The following is a 19,483-nucleotide window of genomic DNA, read 5'->3' as shown; positions in this document are numbered from 1 at the left end:
CGGTGGTTCTTTTACATAAACCGAGAGTTTTTATTTTCTAAACTGCTCGAATCAAATTCTTTTTATTTTTTAATTAAGCTAGGTACATTGGAGGAAATAAGAATGGTGGACTGAGAACACACATTGCATTTTTGATGACTGTATGTCGCATGGGCATCTCATTAAAACCGGCGCTAAAGTATTGCTTTTTGGTGGTGTTTATTTGTGTGTAAACACACACAAGTGTGCGGCATCTGAATAGGAGTTTTTATGTTTTTATTTCCTGTATATTTGTTCCAATAATAAACTTCTATTTATTTAGTTATCGCCGTTTGATGTAAGCTTAATTAAGATAGAACTATTTCAAGCAATAATCGTTTTTTAATATGTGTCAAAGACTCGTATACGTCAACGCGGTCGAGGAATTCCTCGCCATTCCGACGGGGTAACATTTTTAAATAATATTTGCGTACAATAAAAAGAATATTGCTTTAAAATTTTATAGGGGTGGACGCTATCATATATCAGTTATTATAGTAAACTGTGACGTCACCGAATGTCATCGGCCATAACGCTACACGTGTAAGAAGAAGATAGCACGATAAAACTAACACGTTTTTACTTTTGCTCACAACAATATTTCAAGTTTAAATTACTATTTTCTTATTCAACCAATTTTGATGCTTATTTCACAGAAGAATTTCTCTTTTACTTTTTGTTAAATATAAAATAATGTACAAAATCAAACATAGGAAACTACGCTATTATTGCAAGCGATAATTAATCTGTGTCAATGAAGCCTTACACTTTAGAAATAACACCTAACATTTCATGTCTATAACATGACGTCACCTGGAAATTAATTTCTAATTATAACGATTCAAATATCCGCCATATTTAATAAACGATCCTGATTTTTCGAACTATTAAAAAATAGACCAATCAGAGCAAAGTTTTTTGACATACTTACAAATGAGTCATTTTAAATGGTTCATTTGGAATCGGATCGAAGATTGAGATTGGGATCATTTATAAAATGGCTGTAAGTCGAAAGATATCTTTGGATAATCTTGAGGTAAATGAAAATATCAATCATTATAAAAATAATTTAATAACTCCGGCAGTACATCGTAGTCCCGCGACAACACACAGTGTACATCTGTCCACATATTTACACTCAGGCCCGTATCCAGAAATATTTGTGGAATAATATACGTTAGTAGTAATTTTGTAATTAATAATCATAATCTATAAAAATTCTCTTCGATATAATAAGGGTTTTTAAGAAAACAAATTAGTTTTTTCGTACGTTGACCCCCAAGATATTTTAGTAACCATCTGTAAAGTAAGAGCAAGACTAATGCCATTTAAGACAATTTGTATTCTTGGAAATAGACAAAATGATATAGAATATGTTTTCGTCGCACTATCTCCTGTCTAACCAATAAAGAAAATCAACATATCGGATCACCTTGGAGGGTTACTGACCACCCAAATCAGTCTGACTACGGGCCTTCCTCTCATCATTGAATATCACAGACTAATAAATCTAAAAGACGCCATATTACAACCCCATTCGCGACACGAGAGAAATATTTGAAAGAAATAACGAAAATATAATGTCAAAAGAAAAAGTAATATTAATTTACATGAGGGAGCATTCAGTATTTCTTGAGTAATACAGTGCCTCATTTTTACCTGCCTTTCCTTCTAAGTATGTCTGATTCATAAATATTTGTCTCGTGCCTGAGTCTTTTACTGATTCTTTGTAGCCCCCTGACACATGGCATTTTAACATAAGATCGATGGGCATTGGCGGCCGCAAAAAATGGCGGGAAATCAATTGCCCCTCCCCCTGAATTATGCTTATGTACTTTTGTTATATTATTGAAACTACTACAAGAAATTCCTGACTTTCTCCATCGAAAATCAAAAGCACCCATTCGGATGCACACTATAAAGACTATTGTATGTATATATAGCGTCTTAAAGATTATTGGTCTCTGTTTATTTACAGATACATTTACAAAGGTGATAAAAACATTTTAAATAGTAACAAAATTCGTTGTTATTGTTCATAGTAGACATCCCTCTTCCAACACCTTGTTCGTGCAACATTTAACACACGAGCACTTCAATGTACAAATAATGTTTAAAGTGATAATCTAAAACACTTTTAAAATCACTGGCAATTAAAGCCGATTGCTGCAATGGTGAGTCAAAGTGTGGATACAACACATTTTTTGTTGTTTGGCATAAAACAAACGCTTAAGTATTTTCATACAGCTGAAATATTGGTTATAAATCAAACGAGGCTACGCAATGACAAGACTTATTTCTGTGCGTTCAAAATACATTTTCCACTTCGACGCCCCATTCAGCAACTTGCCTTAATGTATTACACTGAGCACGGACACTAACTGAGCGAGTAGAGCAGAACGAGCCAGAGGAACGGTCGCAGCGGCGTGCGGCGCGCGGCTCGGCTCGACAACGCGCTCGCGTGGCACTCCGCTTCGTCTGCATCAAGCGCCAGCAAAGGCAACGACACGGCGCCTGCACGACAGGTGCTGCGTCGTGCCGCCGCCCGCGCACCACCACCCCAGCCCCCTACCTCTGCAGTCCAGCGCCGCAGCCACGCCCCCACCCATGATACTGCGCACCCGCAGCGCAATGGGTTGCCTGATACCACCAGACCGCCTACACAGAAAAAATCGGTTGCGCAATCGTTTCTACATGTTAGTCATTAAATGGTTAGTTGTATACTGTGTACCACCGCGGTGTGAATAACTGCCCTATTCTATTATAAGTGTAGACAAAAGAGCATTATGTAGTTGTAGGGAAGTAAACGTAATATCAAATCATACGGATCTGATTGATTACTCTAGATGGCACTGCAAAATTTGTTCTCACGATTAACTATAATTAAAAAAGAAAATACCATGAATAAAATATGTAAGTTACTCACCCGGTAACAACTTAGTGGCGAGTCGATTCCAGCCGGTCAAATTGGGGTAGAGCGTGGCGGGTCCAAAAGCGACGAGCCGGTTGTCGCTGAGGTCGAGCGCGAGGTGCGGCACGTGCGCCAGCGGGCGGACCACGCCGGCAGGCAATGCCGCTACGCTCGTGCCCGTCACGCGCAATGCCAGCGCCCGCTGCCGCCCCAGCGAGATGAACGCATGCGCTGATACCCGCCGCAACGCTACCCCGCGCACCTCCAGCGCGCGCAGCTTCTTCGCACGTAATCCGTGTAGCTGAGCGTCTAAAGCACTCTCCATCACATGTACAGACAGTGACTCCAATGCGGGCGTGGAGCCTGCTATATCCGCTAAAGAGGTTTCCATCCTCCTGGTGCCCACCGGCGATTCCAAAGACAAAGATCGCAATGAAACTAAAGTACGAAACGCGCGCGGTTCCACCGTTTCTAACTGGCGGAGATGTTCCATGCGCAGGCGCACCAGCCGGTCGAGACCCTCGAATGAACCGCGCGTAACTCGCACGATAGGATTATGAGAGACGTCGAGGGAAGCAAGGCGCGGCAAAGCTGCCCACATGGCAGGTTGTAACGACGTAAACCTGTTGCGTGTCAGATCCAAAGCGCGCACGTTTCCCAGCCGGCGCACATCAGCCTCGCGGTACGACGCAATATGGTTACCAGCCAAGTCGAGCTCTGTCAGATTTGCGAGAGGCAAGTGTGGCACCGCCCTTAAGCCGGTGTCGGCTAAAGCCAGTCGACGCAGCCGTGGCACATTATGAAACAGCTCCTTAAAGTTCGCCTTGATCGTATTATGAGAGAGGTCGAGTCGGCGCAAACGCGCCAATCCCGCGAAGGTGTTGTCCGATAGCACTGTGAGAGCATTGCGCGCGAGACTCAGCTCGTGCAGGAAGGCGGTGGCGTGGAACATGGCCGCGTCCAGGTACTCGAGCCGGTTGCGTGCTAGCTCGAGCCGTCTTAGCGTGAAGCCAACCTGCGCAAGGGCGCTGCTCGGGAATATCGTCAGCTGGTTGTCGCTCAGGTCGAGGTGCTCGAGCACAGTGTTCTTGAAAACGTCGCGGGGCAACGATCGCAACTCATTCGAGTCGAGTCGCAAATGACGCAGTCGCCGCATGTTGTGAAACTGCTCGACGGCGAGCTGGCCTAACTTGTTGTGCGACAAATCCAGTATCTGCAGCGAAGGCGTCTCCGCGAACGCCTTCTTCTTAATCAAACTGATGTAGTTATCATGAAGGCTCAGGACTTCTAATTTTGGCAGCATACCAAACCCCGCATTGTCAATGTGCGTCAGTTTATTATGTGATAATATTATTTGTCTTATTTTAGAGCCAACTGAGTCGAAGAAAGCTCTCGACAACGTGTCCAGGAGGTTATGTGAGAGATCCAAAACGTTTATATGTGTATCGGGACCACCGATAAGGGAAGACACTCGATTATGACTCACGTTCACCGAGAAGTCGATGTCTTTGCTAGAAACGTTTTCGAAATATTCAGTAGAGAACTCCACTAAATTGTTTTCTTGCATATCGAGCGCCTCGAGCCGGGGCAAGTGGCGGAAGGCGCGTTCACCAACTGTTTCGAGCGAGTTGCCCGCGATGTTTAGATACGCCAAGCTATGCAAGTTGTAGAAACAATTCTCGCTGATGTTCCGCACACGGTTATATGACAGGTCGAGCGTCTGCAGCTCCGTCAGCTCCATCAAAAACTCAGAATTAATTTTATTTACATAATTATAAGACAGTCTCAGTTCTTTCAGTCTATACGAGCGATTGGTCGCGACGGTTTCGCTCGGAAACTCTATTATTTTATTGAAATCTAAATTGAGATACTCTAGGGAAGGAAAACCGAGTAGATTCTCCGATGATATGTAGTGGACGTTGTTATTATCTAAGCTTAGCCAGCTAAGCTGGTGGGAGTGGGAAGCGACGGGAAACTCGCCGCTAAACAGCGTCGAAGATAACTCTAGCATCTGCAAAGCAGTCAAGTTAGCGAATGCGTCACGTTCTACGTAATACAAGTCGTTGAAGCTCAACACAAGTTCGCGTAATGGTAAAGTCGACGGGAATGCGTCGGCGCTTAATTGAGTAATGCGATTCCCTTTTAAATTAAGTGTCACTAGCGCTTCAGACCATGCGCCAAACATGTCCGCAGACACCACCGAGATCTGATTATACCCCACGTCGAGGTAGCCCAGCGTTGCAGGTGCCAAGTGCCGCAAAGCCTCTGGAAATGTCAACAAGTAATTGCCGGCTACTGAGAGCGAATTCAACCGAGGTGGTAATTCCTTAACTTCTTCTAGACGATTGTACGCGAGCGACAAGTATTTCAACCGCAACATTTCTTTAAAGCTGGTCGGCAGCGTGCTAAGTTCATTATGATCGAGGTCCAGCCGCTCCAGGTCGCGCTTGAGCGCATGCACCACAGCATCTGACACATGAGTCAACCGGTTATACGACAACGAGAGCCTCTCAAGTCGTCCGCTCTCTGAAACGAACGGTGGTACAGCTGTAAACTCGTTCAGATCCAGGATCAGCTGCTTCAGCTGCAGTCGATGTTGGAAGTCCAACACAAAACTATCGTCTAACTCATTGTGGCTTAAATCTAGGGAGTCTATCTTGGGGTGGTCTCCTCTGCAGGTTCGGTTGAGCGTTGACCGCAACATATTATTGCGGATATGGAGATGTTTGAGTCGTGGTAGAAGAGATAAAGCTGGACACGGAAGCTGCGTCATAAGGTTGTCTGACACACGCAGCAACACCAGAGATGCAGGGAAAGCATCAGCCACGATCATGTGAAGGCGATTCCCGTCTAAATCGAGCTGGACTAGGTGCCGCAAGGAAGAGAGGGCTCCGGCGCTCAACACGCACAGATGGTTATTGCTAAGAGAGAGACTGGTCAAAGAGTCTCCCAGGAAACCCCAATCCATGTTCATCTCCAAGTCACTGATATAGTTACTGCAACAAAAAAGAGCTGGTTAGTGTACCACTGCCAACATCCAGTCAAAGGAGTGTGCTAGTACAGAGCGAAAGTACAATAGATATGTAATTATTTCGAAATATAACTAGTGTTCAGATTTTATCGCGTTTTTGTTTTATATTATAATAATCTCCTAACGTTTCGAAGATTTTGTAAGATTCACGGTGATGGGGCTCACGAAAGACGTCCGAAAAGTCAATGTTGCAACATATACCTAAATTTTACAATTATACTTTTTGTATATAAAAAAAAAACGCCATAAAATCCAAAATATGCTTTTATTTCGTAATTTAACATTCGCATAAACATAATAAATCATTATGTAATTATTATTAATATAATTTATTTCAGATAACATCCTCCGAATGAAAAACATTAATCACCTCCGTTTAAAGAATTGAAAATCAAATTAAATAGAATTTAAAATAAAAAGAATTTAAAATAAGAACATGGAGTTATATTAACTTCCCTAAAACAAGTTACTACAGTTACCGAATATGAGGAGAAATTAATTGAATATTAACATTAACAATATAAATAACAATGCAATCCGGCCGCCTAAAATAAGCAGCTAATGTACTGATCCTTTAAAATATACAGGCATTAGTACTAATACTTACTTCTGCAGATTGAGCCAATTGAGCACCTTCAGTTCCCGAAGTGCTTCTATTGGTACCTCAGTGAACTCGTTGTAGCCTAGGTCAAGAGACGCCAACGTTGCCACCATCGACCTGGAGACAAAACAATGAACACAGCTAGAGTATATACTCTCCTAACACAAGTATTACTATACTTAAAAGTATACACCAAATCTTATAATCGTAAAAAAAAATTACGCAAAATATTTTTTTTTTATTTTATTTAGTACTAAGTTCAGAAAACCGAAATAATGGAGTCAATAAACTTGTATTCATGCAACTGCCACTACCCTTCCCTTAGAAAATAGTTAGGTATCTGGCCATGAAATAAGGAGAATATGGCAATAAAAAAACACATGCTACTTTTGGCTTTAGATATTCATAACCAGAAACAATAACGTCGGGAGAAAATAAAACACTAATTACCGCGATAGAATCCGAAAATTAGTTTAATTTCAGAAACAATAATTTACTATCAGACCAACTCTACTGCTACTTCTCTCTCTCACTCTCTCTCTCTCTTACTGCCCTCTTGTTCTACAGAGTGGAATTGAAAATACAATCCAAAATACAAAAAAGATAAACATATAAATAGCGAAATTAAGTAAATTTCACATCAGAAAATCAGACTTCGCTGATCGTCGTAAATTATATTCTTTTGCTTTGAAATGCTACAGAATTCATCTATGTCGTTTACCAACGTCGTATATTTCAAAAAAACAATTTAATCTCCACTGTGTATAAAGGCATTATCTTACGCAAGCGCGCCAGATTCGATGTGGTGCAGGCGTGACGCGACCAGCACGAGGGTCCGCAGCCGTCGACCGTCCAGCGCCGCCTCTCCCAGCGAGCCGAGCCGGGCTTCTGACACCGACACGTGCCACACACCGCCGTCTGCATTCACATCTCTACCTTCACTATTTGTTTATAGTTATAATGTCTATAACTACAAAGTCGAAATCCTATCGAAATGTAGGTGAGTCGTGAGAACACTGCACAGAAATACTACAAGCACAGATTACTTCAAAGAACGTTCAGATTCAGACCTTGTCTACATTTAATGTAGTTTAGTAACATTTAATTCTATAAAAAAAAATTAAATTTACATTTGAGTGTTCGTAACCCGACTGTATTGATTACACCAGTTCGCATTCTCAAAAGTTTAATCTAGTCCAGTGACTCTTGCATAAGACCGTACTGCTTTGAAGTCACAAACACTCAAGCCAAGTTATACCTGTCTCAGGAAATCGGTGGAAGGGCACGTAGTTGCAGGCGAAGTGGTCTTCGCGGCAGTGGCAGAGGGCGTTGCGGGGGCAGGGGCGGGGCGGCGCGGCGGCCGGACTCGCCAGCACAAGCAGCGCCAGCGCCGACAGCGCCCCCCACGCGCCCTCCGCGCGGGGCACGCGCCGCATCGCCGGGCCCGCCTAAACATAGACAAAAATACATTTTCAACTCCTCCCTATCCTTTTAATTGCTTATTTTCATTGCGAGTTAAGACTAATTAGTGCCAGTAACTTGGCGACCTTAACCGCTTGGTGTCATATAATGCTGAGCCTGGCTTACAGAAGTAGCAGTGGAGGGTGTGAAGGCGGGATAGTCTCCACATTTAATATTATAAACACAATTTCCAGGCATCAGAATCTATTTAAATTAATTTAGATTTCAATTAAATGACACGTTTCATAATTCTTGTTCATTTTCTTTCAGGTCAGCGTTTCGCCACGGATTCTCATTGTTCGATTTCTAATGATACGACCACACTAAGGTCTACTACTCACTGTCAACGCCCATTATATCAATAGCGTAAATATACTGAGACATATCAAAATCAAACATTTACTTAAACCTAACTCGTAACACAATAACTATAGCTTCAAAATGTAATTCGCGGAAAATGTTCTGGAGGCATTTATTATTTATTGTGTAAATTAAGATTATCAGTGCTAAAGCCATATATATATATATATATATATATATATATATATGATATTATATGTTCTCTTTTATTTTAAAATAAAAATAATTTTCAAATACATAAGCTCAGCGGCGAAAGGGCCATATTCCCTTCACTAATTTAAATAAAATCTAATTATCATTAGAACGATTTGCACGTCGCATTCGTACATATTAGTACCTAATTATATGTTGTGTTGGGTTCCCTTTTGGAAAATTTCACTCTTCGCCACTGTAAGGTCGTCAAATTATACCATTAAGTCGTGAAACTACACTTGCGATTTTATTAAAATTACACAATATTATCTATTTTTTTACGTGCACGGCAAATTGACCCACTGCACCTGATCTGGTTAATGGACTAGGGTTCAATAGAATGTTGACTGACGAGAGATGATTACCCCTCGGCAGTCAAACAATTATGCCGGCCTATTTAAAGCGGATATACACAGGCTGATCCCGGAACGCGATACACTTAGGAGGGCCACTATGGCGGCCATATATTGTGTACGGTAGTCGATATTTGGGTAGATACAAAATATATTCTATCACCAACCAATTAAAAACATTACAACTTTTCCAGCCTGATGATTGACGAATATTCCAATGACCCACAATTCCATACATTCCGAGTCCATAGAGTTTCCAACCGATGTGCAGTGTGCGGTGAGGCAGACGTACAACTGAAGCACCGATAATTAACCTATTGTTCAAGTTGTTCAGTGCAACAGAGGCTGTGAACAACTTCTCTTGTATTGACACAGAGTTATGTTTCGACGGATTGTTTGGATCTATGTCTGTATTAACTTCGTCATAAACATTTAACAATTTAGTTTTCTAACGTATAATTCATTTGGCATTTAGAAATTGCATTTTAATCCTTGAGATGTTAATGCTAAGTCATATTAGTTTTAAAGCTAAAATTTCTGTTCTGTATTCTTTTCTAGCTGTCATGTAACATACAAGTGTAAAAGCGAAAAATGTGAAGCTTTCGTGCGGTCTAAAGATAATCTCGAAGCTATAAACCTAAAGAAGATCTAACGACGTATAGGTATCCGCCACTGTAGAAGAACAGATGATTACGTTCCTCAATAGGAAGATCTCGGTCAGTAAGGCGCAACATCTGCCCGATTGGAGAAGGGGAACTAGGAAAGCGATCCCTTCAGTATAAGAACGCACCATCTATTCCTCAACAGTGGCAACTAACTATACGTCGCTACAAAGACAATATTTTTGGTCGCATAGTCCTTCTTCTTCTTTCTACAGTGTTATCAATTATTAAACATATCACAATCTCTGTATGTCTTATTATAGTACCTATATAATGTCAATAGTACTCCTGCTGTATGTATGTGGATATCACCTTTCTATATTCACCCATATGGCTATATCACCTGCTTCTCTGTTTAATAAAAGTGTCGACCTTTAAAACCCGCCCGCAGCGCCCAGTAATAAATTACGGAAATACAAAGGATCGGTGCTACCGCTCTGAATATATACTTTAGCTCGCGGTTCTAGTCATGTGATGTTTTTTCAAGAAGGGGTATTTAATATCAAAGTATTATTTTACTATACCATATTTACGAATGTGAATGCTAAAATTGTTAAGGAATAATACCTTCTTTCCAAATAAATCTATCATATAAATTAGAAATTTCATGAAAATTTGGTACCTGTATTTTATTATTGCTTATTTAAACATTTTTAAAATTATATCAGTAGTTCCATAAATAATCGTCAATGTTTGCCCTGACATAACTTAGCATCTATTAACAGAAAAAAAATCCAGATCTCAACACTTTTACCTAAATACTGTTTCTAAACGTGCAATTGTACAGGCAGGCATGACTGTGCCAACCGTCCAGAGGTGCTTGTATCTTTGGTCGTTCAGCACTTTCTATGGGTTTCACTTCGCTGAATATCAGGTGCAGTAAAGCCACGTTGCCGAGCTAATATAAATAAAAACAAGAAGCCCTCGGACGCACAAACTAAGACACATCCATGAAACTCGGACGACAGCCCTATTACCCTGGCCTTTGCGTGTACCGTAACAAGCCACACCGGCAGGGGAAGCGGGGTCAGGTTGACAGGGGTCGGTCGCCTAATAACAATGGAAAGGTTAATGAGAGAACTGGAATTCAAATTTGTTTATTGCTTTTGAGCGAAATTGGCGATGCGGGGTCGACGGACATTAGTTATATATAAGCCAATACCGATCTGATATGTACACGATAAATGTAGTGCGGAGTGAAATATAAAATGGTTTTAAAGTATTTTATAGTTTGAATAATTTCTTCTAGAAAATTCAATGTACATTTCCACAGTAATAAATGCAAACTACGTAAGTTGATTCTGTTATCTGAGTACCAAATTTCATTGAAATCTTGAACGATCTACTCCTTTAATTAAACAAATATAGACCTTAGCAGCCTCTATGTAAGATCTGTGTAAGATTTAGAACGAACTGCCGAGACGAATGCCTATAGGTTCAAAGCCTAAGGGCACACATCTCTGACTTTTCTAAAAATTATGTGTATATTCTTTGTAAATTATCGCTTGCTTTAACGGTGAAGGAAATCATCGTGAAGAAACTATCATACCTGAGAAGTCCTCTATAAGAATTTTGAGGGTATGTGAAGTCTACCAATCCACACTAGGCAAGCGTGGTGGACTAAGGTCTAATCCCTCTCAGTAGTAGAGGAGGCCCGTGCCCAACAGTGGAACAGTATATAATACAGGGCTGATATTATTATATTACTTGACCTTTGCAGGACTCTAATTTTAATTACACACAACGAAGGCGATAAATAATTGAATAACGAGTAGGAAAACGATCGCCTGGTGGTGTAACAACTGCCTACACAATACCGTGCCTGCTCCTTGTAAAATAAACTATGTCACCATAATTATAAAGTCCCATTCGTCATTGCAGTTTGAGTGTCGCATCACTACCACGATCAATCTTGCTGTACGCCCCGTTTGACAGCAACTCCATCACTGCATCATCGCGATAACTGACAATACTACCGCTACTTTTAATTGATTGATTTTCGTCTACCACTCGAATAATTGACGGACGTTATGTTTAACCCTTGAAACTTGACGAATGTAGACGAATAGCAGCGTTGCCAGATATTTTTTTACCAAGTCAGAATTTAGAAACATTGAGTGAAAAAAAGCGGGATTCTTTCGTCGAAAGCGGGACATAATAAAAAGAGTATATTATAATCAGAAGTTTATAAATATAAAACTTTTTATTTGAGCATTAAATTACGTTTACGTGACAATATATAGCAAAAATGGCTATAGAAATATGTATATTTTAATAAAAAAAAAGGGTTTTATTAATGAGAAAAAATTTGTGTTTCAAAATATAATAGTCACAAGCATTAAAAAAAATTGTATAGGTATTTGTCTCAGATTGTTATTCGTGACGCACCGCACCACTCGCTCTCCCGCCCGCGCGCTTTCTCAGCACGCACCGTCGAGTTATCCCGAAAGCGGGACTAAACCTGTCCCGCGCGGGCATTCAATTGTGATTTAAAAATCGGGACGTCTCGCCAACGTCGGGGCGTCAGGCAACGCTGACGAATAGTCACGAATACGAGGGTGTAAACAGCTTGCTCGGGTATAACCGTTACTCATTTGTATAATTGTGCACGAATTATTCGCCAATGCCCAATGCAGCACAAAAGTTCTCCCACGCATTTATTACATTAAGACATTATGTAACGTAATATATAAAATTACTAGCTTTTTCTAGCGGCTCCACCTACGTGAAGAAGTTTGCCAGAATAAAAGTCCCGTTATATATATTCCCGGCATAAAAAGTACCATATGTCCTTCCCAGAAAACTATCTCCATGCCAAATTTCATCAAAATCCATTGGGTAGTTTTTGGGTTTATCGCGTTCAGACAGGCATACAGATACGGCGGGGACGGATTAGTTTTATAATTATTTTAATTTGAATAAAATTTCCCTGTTTTTGCAACATTTTCATTGATGCTCCTATTGCTTAGAGCGTGATATTATATAGCCTTCCCGTAAAATGATTTTTTCAATTCGAACCATTAGTTCTTGAGATTAGCGCGATCAGACAAAAAAACTCTTCAGCTTTATATAATAATATAGAAGTAGAGATAATATACATTTCCTGTTATGAGTATATCTTTATTTTCTTAATTGTAATAAATTCAAAAATTTGTTTAAGATATTTGTAGATATCGAAAATACCGGTGAACGAATTTGAAAGAAATTTGGCACATCGATAAAGTCTGTCCTAAATGTACATATAGGCCACTTGTTATAGAGAAAAAGTAAACGAGAACTTTCTAGAAAGGTCACTTGTTCTTCATCAGTTGTCGAACAAAACTTACTCTACAAAAACTTGATCACAAACTTTCGCACGTAATATTGGTATCTAGTAATACAAAGGTGCCTTATTGCTTAGCGTAGACCATCTTAGTAGGAAAGACATGACCAGCAATGGGACAGTATATTATAATACAGAATGGTATCATATAGGGTCATTTTGGAGATATTCTCAGGTAAACAGGTTTCCTCGTGATAGTTTCCTTCACCGTTAAAACAAGCGATAATTCATAAAGAATACACACATAACTTTTTAGAAAAGATAGGGTTTATGAATGTCCACAGGTTCCACAAGATCACGCATCTTTGACTTTTTTAAAGTTATGTGTATATATATAGTATTGCGCCTCTGCCTACCCATTCGGGGATAAAAGGCATGAATGTAGGTATATATTATTTGTAATGTTTCAACGTAATTATGAAATCTACACCCAAACCAGTCAGTCGATGTAATGTGCAAACAAATTAACAAACTCCACTGTGTTAATTCCAATATTTAACTATGTTTTGATATTATTATAGCAGGATTCAGAAAACTTCTTCGGTGTAGTTGTATTACGTGCTCAGTACCACTCTGAGGTCCCGGATACTGATCCTAGACAGTGATATTGGGTTTTTCAGTGTTCGCCCTATCTGGAAATTGAGCTGATGTTAATATGGGTTTAATTACTTTAAATAGTCACTATCTTAAGATGCTGATACTAATTTGACCTGATATCGCACTGCAGAGCAAAACTGTTGCATCCATTAATACGATCCTAGTTATAAACTCTAGGGCTTAGGGTCTAATATCTATATTTGGAAACGCGCTTCTTATAGTATTAAACATTATATTCGCAATAATTACAGAAAAAACCTCAGAACAAGAACAAGCATAGAAGGAATCTAAATTACCCTCATATACTTGTCCTTTTTTTCAAATAGGCCAAAACCGTTGAAAAGAACGAGATAAATATTATGTTGCTAAGGTCGGCTTGCGTACACTTTAAAATTATCAAATGGTTACCTTTGGTCCTCTTTATGATGCCGAATTAAAAAGCAAATAAAATGTCAAATGTTCCAACTCGCCAACCTCAAAACAATGTCACAAACGCGCCCACACAATTTAGTTACGTTATACTTCAGCGCGTGCATTTCAAAAGTGGCTACATGTTTTGTAATATTTTTGTTGTTAATTTTAATAAATACACAGTGCTGTTTAAGTATAATATAGCCCTACGAACAAGCAATGGCCTGCGTTATTATGGGGTGTAAATCTCATTCTTGTCGTAAAGACAATGAAACTGAAATCATCAGCTTCCATCGGTGAGTAAACAAAAAACCTAATATATTTGCTTAAACCCTGTACATAAGTGCAAAAAGTATCATTAATTAATCTTTATTATGCTGTAGTCATATTATAATCTGCTGTTGGCCATTCGATACAGTAATTATTAAGTATTTTTCATTTTTATCAATTTACGTAGTCGTGTTCAATAGTGTTGTTCTGCATATTCTGTCAATAACATAGATGTTAATATATTGTAGTTGACTATTTTGCATAAATTGCGTTTTACTTTCAATATACGGTGGTGAATTGGTAAAAGCCACTTGGAAACCGTGCGCGAAGGCTGGGGGTTGAGGAAACTATCTGATTTTCATAGTGTGTTTCATTGCAGATTCCCCACAGATGATGCTATGAGGCAAAATGGATCGTTGCCAGAGCTCGTCCCAATTGGCATTGAAAAAACAGCACCGTGTTTGCTCTAAGCATTTCGACAAAGTTTTATTAACATTGAAATAAGTTATCAAACATATGTGACATGAATGATACCGCTGTGTTTTAATTTTATTGTCCCATTTTAGTAGCTTCTGTCAAATCACACCTCTTGGGTATCTTTTAATCCCTAAGAAAGTCAGAAAAGAACAGAAGGCGTACTGGCTTTCTCCTAAACGAAATTCCGGCCGATTTCTTGTTTGTTACTTACAGCGGTTTCCATTCCTTCCGAAATTTCTAAGATTTTCTTAATTTAATAATCTAAATGCTAAACCATTTTTGTGTGAATGACGTTTCGGAAGACATGGAAACTGCTGTAAATAGCAAATGAACATTGGATAAAATTTTTCGAAGAGAGCCGGTAGTTCTATAGTTTATTGTAATTTAACAGCTTCTTAACGAGTGATTTTATATACCCAGACCTCATTTGGTACTTGAATACCAAATTAGGGTTTTGATATCTTTTTTTTAACCTTTATCTAAAATAGCATTTTCAACGGTTTGTAGTTGACGGACCGAAAAGTGTTTATTTTAGCAGGTCTGTGAATTTACCATAGCCGATAGACAAAGCATCTATCGATATCGATAAGATGTCAGAAGAGATCGCAACACAATTAAATTTCTTGCTGTCAAAGACAGAGTATACTCAAATGTCATAATGTTACTTCTATGCTTGTCATTGTTCTGAGGAAAAAACCTCAGAATAATGACAAGCATAGAAGTAACATTATGACATTTGAGTGTACTCTGTCTTTGACAGCAAGAAATTTAATTGTGTTGCGATCTCTTCTGACATCTTATCGATATCGATAGATGCTTTGTCTATCGGCTATGGTAAATTCACAGACCTGCTAAAATAAACACTTTTCGGTCAGTCAACTACAAACCGTTGCAAAATGCTATTTTAGATAAAGGTTAAAAAAGATATCAAAACCCTAATTTGGTATTCAAGTACCAAATGAGGTCTGGGTATATAAAATCACTCGTAAGAAGCTGTTAAATTACAATAAACTATAGAACTACCGGCTCTCTTCGAGCTAAATTTTATCCAATTTTCATTTGCTATTTACAGCAGTTTCCATGCCTTCCGAAATGTCTTTCACACAAAAATGGTTTAGCATTTAGATTATTAAATTAAGAAAATCTTAGAAATTTCGGAAGGAATGGAAACCGCTGTAAGTAACAAACAAAAAATCGGCCGGAATTTCGTTAAGGAGAAAGCCAGTACGCCTTCTGTTCTTTTCTGACTTTCTTAGGGATTAAAAGATACCCAAGAGGTGCGATTTGACAGAAGCTACTAAAATGGGACAATAAAATTAAAACACAGCGGTATCATTCATGTCACATATGTTTGATAACTTATTTCAAAGTTAATAAAACTTTGTCGAAATGCATAGAGCAAACACGGTGCTGTTTTTTCAATGCCAATTGGGACGAGCTATGGCAACGATCCATTTTTGCCTCATAGCATCATCTGTGGGGAATCTGCAATGAAACACACTATGAAAATCAGATAGTTTCCTCAACCCCCAGCCTTCGCGCACGGTTTCCAAGTGGCTTTTACCACTTCACCACCGTATATTGAAAGTAAAACGCAATTTATGCAAAATAGTCAACTACAATATACCAACATCTATGTTATCGACAGAATATGCAGAACAACACTATTGAACACGACTACGTAAATTGATAAAAATGAAAAATACTTCATAATTACTGTATCAAATGGCCAACAGCAGATTATAATATGACTACAGCATAATAAAGATTAATTAATAATACTTTTGCACTTATGTACAGGGTTTAAGCAAATATATTAGGTTTTTTGTTTACTCACCGATGGAAGCTGATGATTTCAGTTTCATTTTCTTTACGACAAGAATGAGATTTACACCCCATAATAACGCAGGCCATTGCTTGTTCGTAGGGCTATATTATACTTAAACAGCACTGTGTATTTATTAGAATTAACAACAAAAATATTACAAAACATGCAGCCACTTTTGAAAAGCACGCGCTGAAGTATAACGTAACTAAATTGTGTGGGCGCGTTTGTGACATTGTTTTGAGGTTGGCAAGTTGGAACATTTGACATTTTATTTGCTTTTTAATTCGGCATCATAAAGAGGACCAAAGGTAACCATTTGATAATTTTAAAGTGTACGCAAGCCAACCTTAGCAACATAATATTTGTCTCGTTCTTTTCAACGGTTTTGGCCTATTTGAAAAAAAGGACAAGTATATGAGGGTAATTTAGATTCCTTCTATGCTTGTCATTGTTCTGAGGAAAAAACATTTAGACTATGTGCAACCAGAGAGAATACTAGAATAATCGCCGCGTGATATAGCTTCTCTTCTGACAGTCTGCCTGCGCAGCCGAATATTTCCGGAAACGCCCGATGCCATCGCCTTGAGCAGCGGCGCGTAACAGTATTTATGTAAACACTTAATTATAATTATTTTTCGACTACCGCTGTCCGCTATTGAGTACTCAGTTCGCACAAATACTCTGGAATATTCCGCACTCTAAATCCACAGGTGCGTAGGAGAAACCATGGCTAATATAAAATAACCGTTTATTTTTCGACTACGCGGCTAAAGGTCACGTTGGGAATTACATTATTTTAAGAATATTTTTGGAATAATATAACCTAATTAAGGACTAATAAGTAAGCGGCTATAGCCTAGTTGGGTGTGGAACGGACTGCCGAGACAAATGTCAACAATCTTCTCCTTAAATGCCCACGTCATAGCTCTGACTTTACTCACTGTTCTTTCGCTGTCCAATCTATTCTTCTATGGAATTCACTCCCAACCGAAATCAGATCGTCAACCACTCGGTTTGCCTTCAAAAAGAGTTCGACAGTTACTGCTGAATGAAGCGGAATAATCACCACCTTAACTTATTATATTACATTATATTCTTATGTATATATGTATATTTATACGTATATGTTTATGTAATTATAATATGTATTTTATGTATTTTGATAGTTACAATGTTACTTATATTGTATTTATAGTTATTATAGGTATTTTATATATACCTTCTTTCTCAATGTCACATTACCGTGATGCACCTACCTTGATTATCTCTGCACCACCCTAAGGTTGACTGGTAGAGAATGCCTATGGCATTAAGTCCGCCTGTATACATTTGTATATTAAGTGCAATAAAAAAAAAAAAAAATAATGTCCGCAGGTTCAAAGCCCAAGGGCACACACCTGACTTTTCTACAAAAAAATCATGTGCGTATTCTTTGTGAATTTATCGTTCGCTTTAATGGTGAAGGAAAACATCGTGAGGAAACCTGGACATCTGAGAAGTTCTCTATAGGAATTTCGAAGGTGTGTGTAGTCTACCAATCCGCACTAGGCCAGCGTGGTAGACTAAGGCTTATCCCTCTCAGTAGTAGAGGAGGCCCGTGCTCAGCAGTGGGCAAGTATATATATAATACAGGGCTGTTATTATTATTTATTATTATTAAGGACTAATAAATTATGGTCTAATTAAAGTCGCAGGACGTCGCTGGATGTGGATCGCTTCCAATAGGTCGATTTAGAAATATATGGGGGAGTCCCATGTTGAGCCATGGTCATTCTGCGGCTGATGATGATGATGAGGATGATTATTTAACTTTAACTATTGTTTGTTAGGTTACAATAACTATAAACGCTATGTGGATTTTTATAATACTTCTGATAGAACCGTATTATATTATACACCGAGTTCACTTTTACTGCTTAAGGGTTAATCAGAAGTGCAACAAGTCCACCTACACTTCATCTAGCCGATATCCATCCCGTATTGTGATGAGTTTTCGAGGATTAATCCAAAATAGGAACCGAGTCTACCGCTTAAGTTGACACAAATGGCAACCCTATCCTAGATCTTATTTCGAATCCAAAAACTCACATTATGTCTATATTAAGTTAAAATATTTTACAAACTTTTTACACAAACCTTTTTCTATGTATGTTTTCGTCAAACAACTAAGCGACCATTTTTATTTCTATTCCTTCCTTCGGTGACAACGTACTTTTTACACACCGCATAAAACCCGAACATTCGCGGCGAACACACGCGCTGCGGTACCATTCTTTACAATTAAATGGTAGCTAACAATGATTTACGGTTGCCTTTACACCTCGAATGGTACAATAAAACGACGAAATATGTGAAGTTGAATCCGTTGGAGGTTTTTACAATTGATAAGGCTTGTTGGCTGGTGTTAAACCTGCTGTAGTAACGCAACAACGTATTACAAAGCGTAGCAGCTAGGCACTCGAAACGTTAAATGTTGTAGTTTGTTGTCGGTCCTGCGTCGGAAGGGACTAGGGGTTTAATAAAAATATATTTTAACATCGTGAAAATAGAGTGAACATTTGTTAAAGCGAACGAACCGGGCGACATGATCGTGAAATGATGACCTAGCTCCTTAAATACAGATAAAAAAATACGTAATTCTCAACAATTCATCATCAATCCAGTACTGAACTGCCTCTCCTATTTTCGATCGGACTTGTCAAAAGCGACTTGCATCAAGTCGTATGTCAAGTCGCCTGTCCACTTTACTACTAACAATATTATGTCTTTTAAACCATAAAAGAAAAGTATTAACCGTAACTTAACAGAAAAACTAAGTCATCTACTACGTTAGAGTAAGTAAAAAGACACAATAAGGAATCTCCTTGTTCCATTTTATTTAAGGTAATCAAAACAACTTTAGCGATTTACGCCCATTAATTGACAGTATCAGTCAAAGTTACGTTTGTAATAATTATAACATTGGTGTTGAGGCAACTCTTATGGCCTT

General features: G+C 38.8%; 1 protein-coding gene across 1 annotated transcript; it reads right to left on the bottom strand.

The window, feature by feature from the left end:
- Positions 1 to 1,071: 1,071 nt before the first annotated feature.
- LOC115451788 (chaoptin) lies at positions 1,072 to 8,220 on the bottom strand. The gene is made up of 6 exons (XM_030180166.2): positions 8,149 to 8,220; positions 7,820 to 8,009; positions 7,344 to 7,479; positions 6,568 to 6,678; positions 2,945 to 5,925; positions 1,072 to 2,676 (listed from the first exon to the last, which is right to left on the bottom strand). Exons 1-6 carry the CDS (start codon positions 8,218 to 8,220, stop codon positions 2,396 to 2,398), a joined length of 3,771 nt encoding a protein of 1,256 aa, XP_030036026.1. The 3' UTR covers positions 1,072 to 2,395.
- Between the last annotated feature and the right edge of the window lie 11,263 nt (positions 8,221 to 19,483).

The sequence above is a fragment of the Manduca sexta genome, chromosome 12, assembly GCF_014839805.1.
Source record: "Manduca sexta isolate Smith_Timp_Sample1 chromosome 12, JHU_Msex_v1.0, whole genome shotgun sequence".
NCBI lineage: Eukaryota > Metazoa > Arthropoda > Insecta > Lepidoptera > Sphingidae > Manduca > Manduca sexta.
The sequence above is the reverse complement of the archived record's forward strand: the minus strand, read 5'-3'. Positions and strand labels throughout refer to the sequence as shown.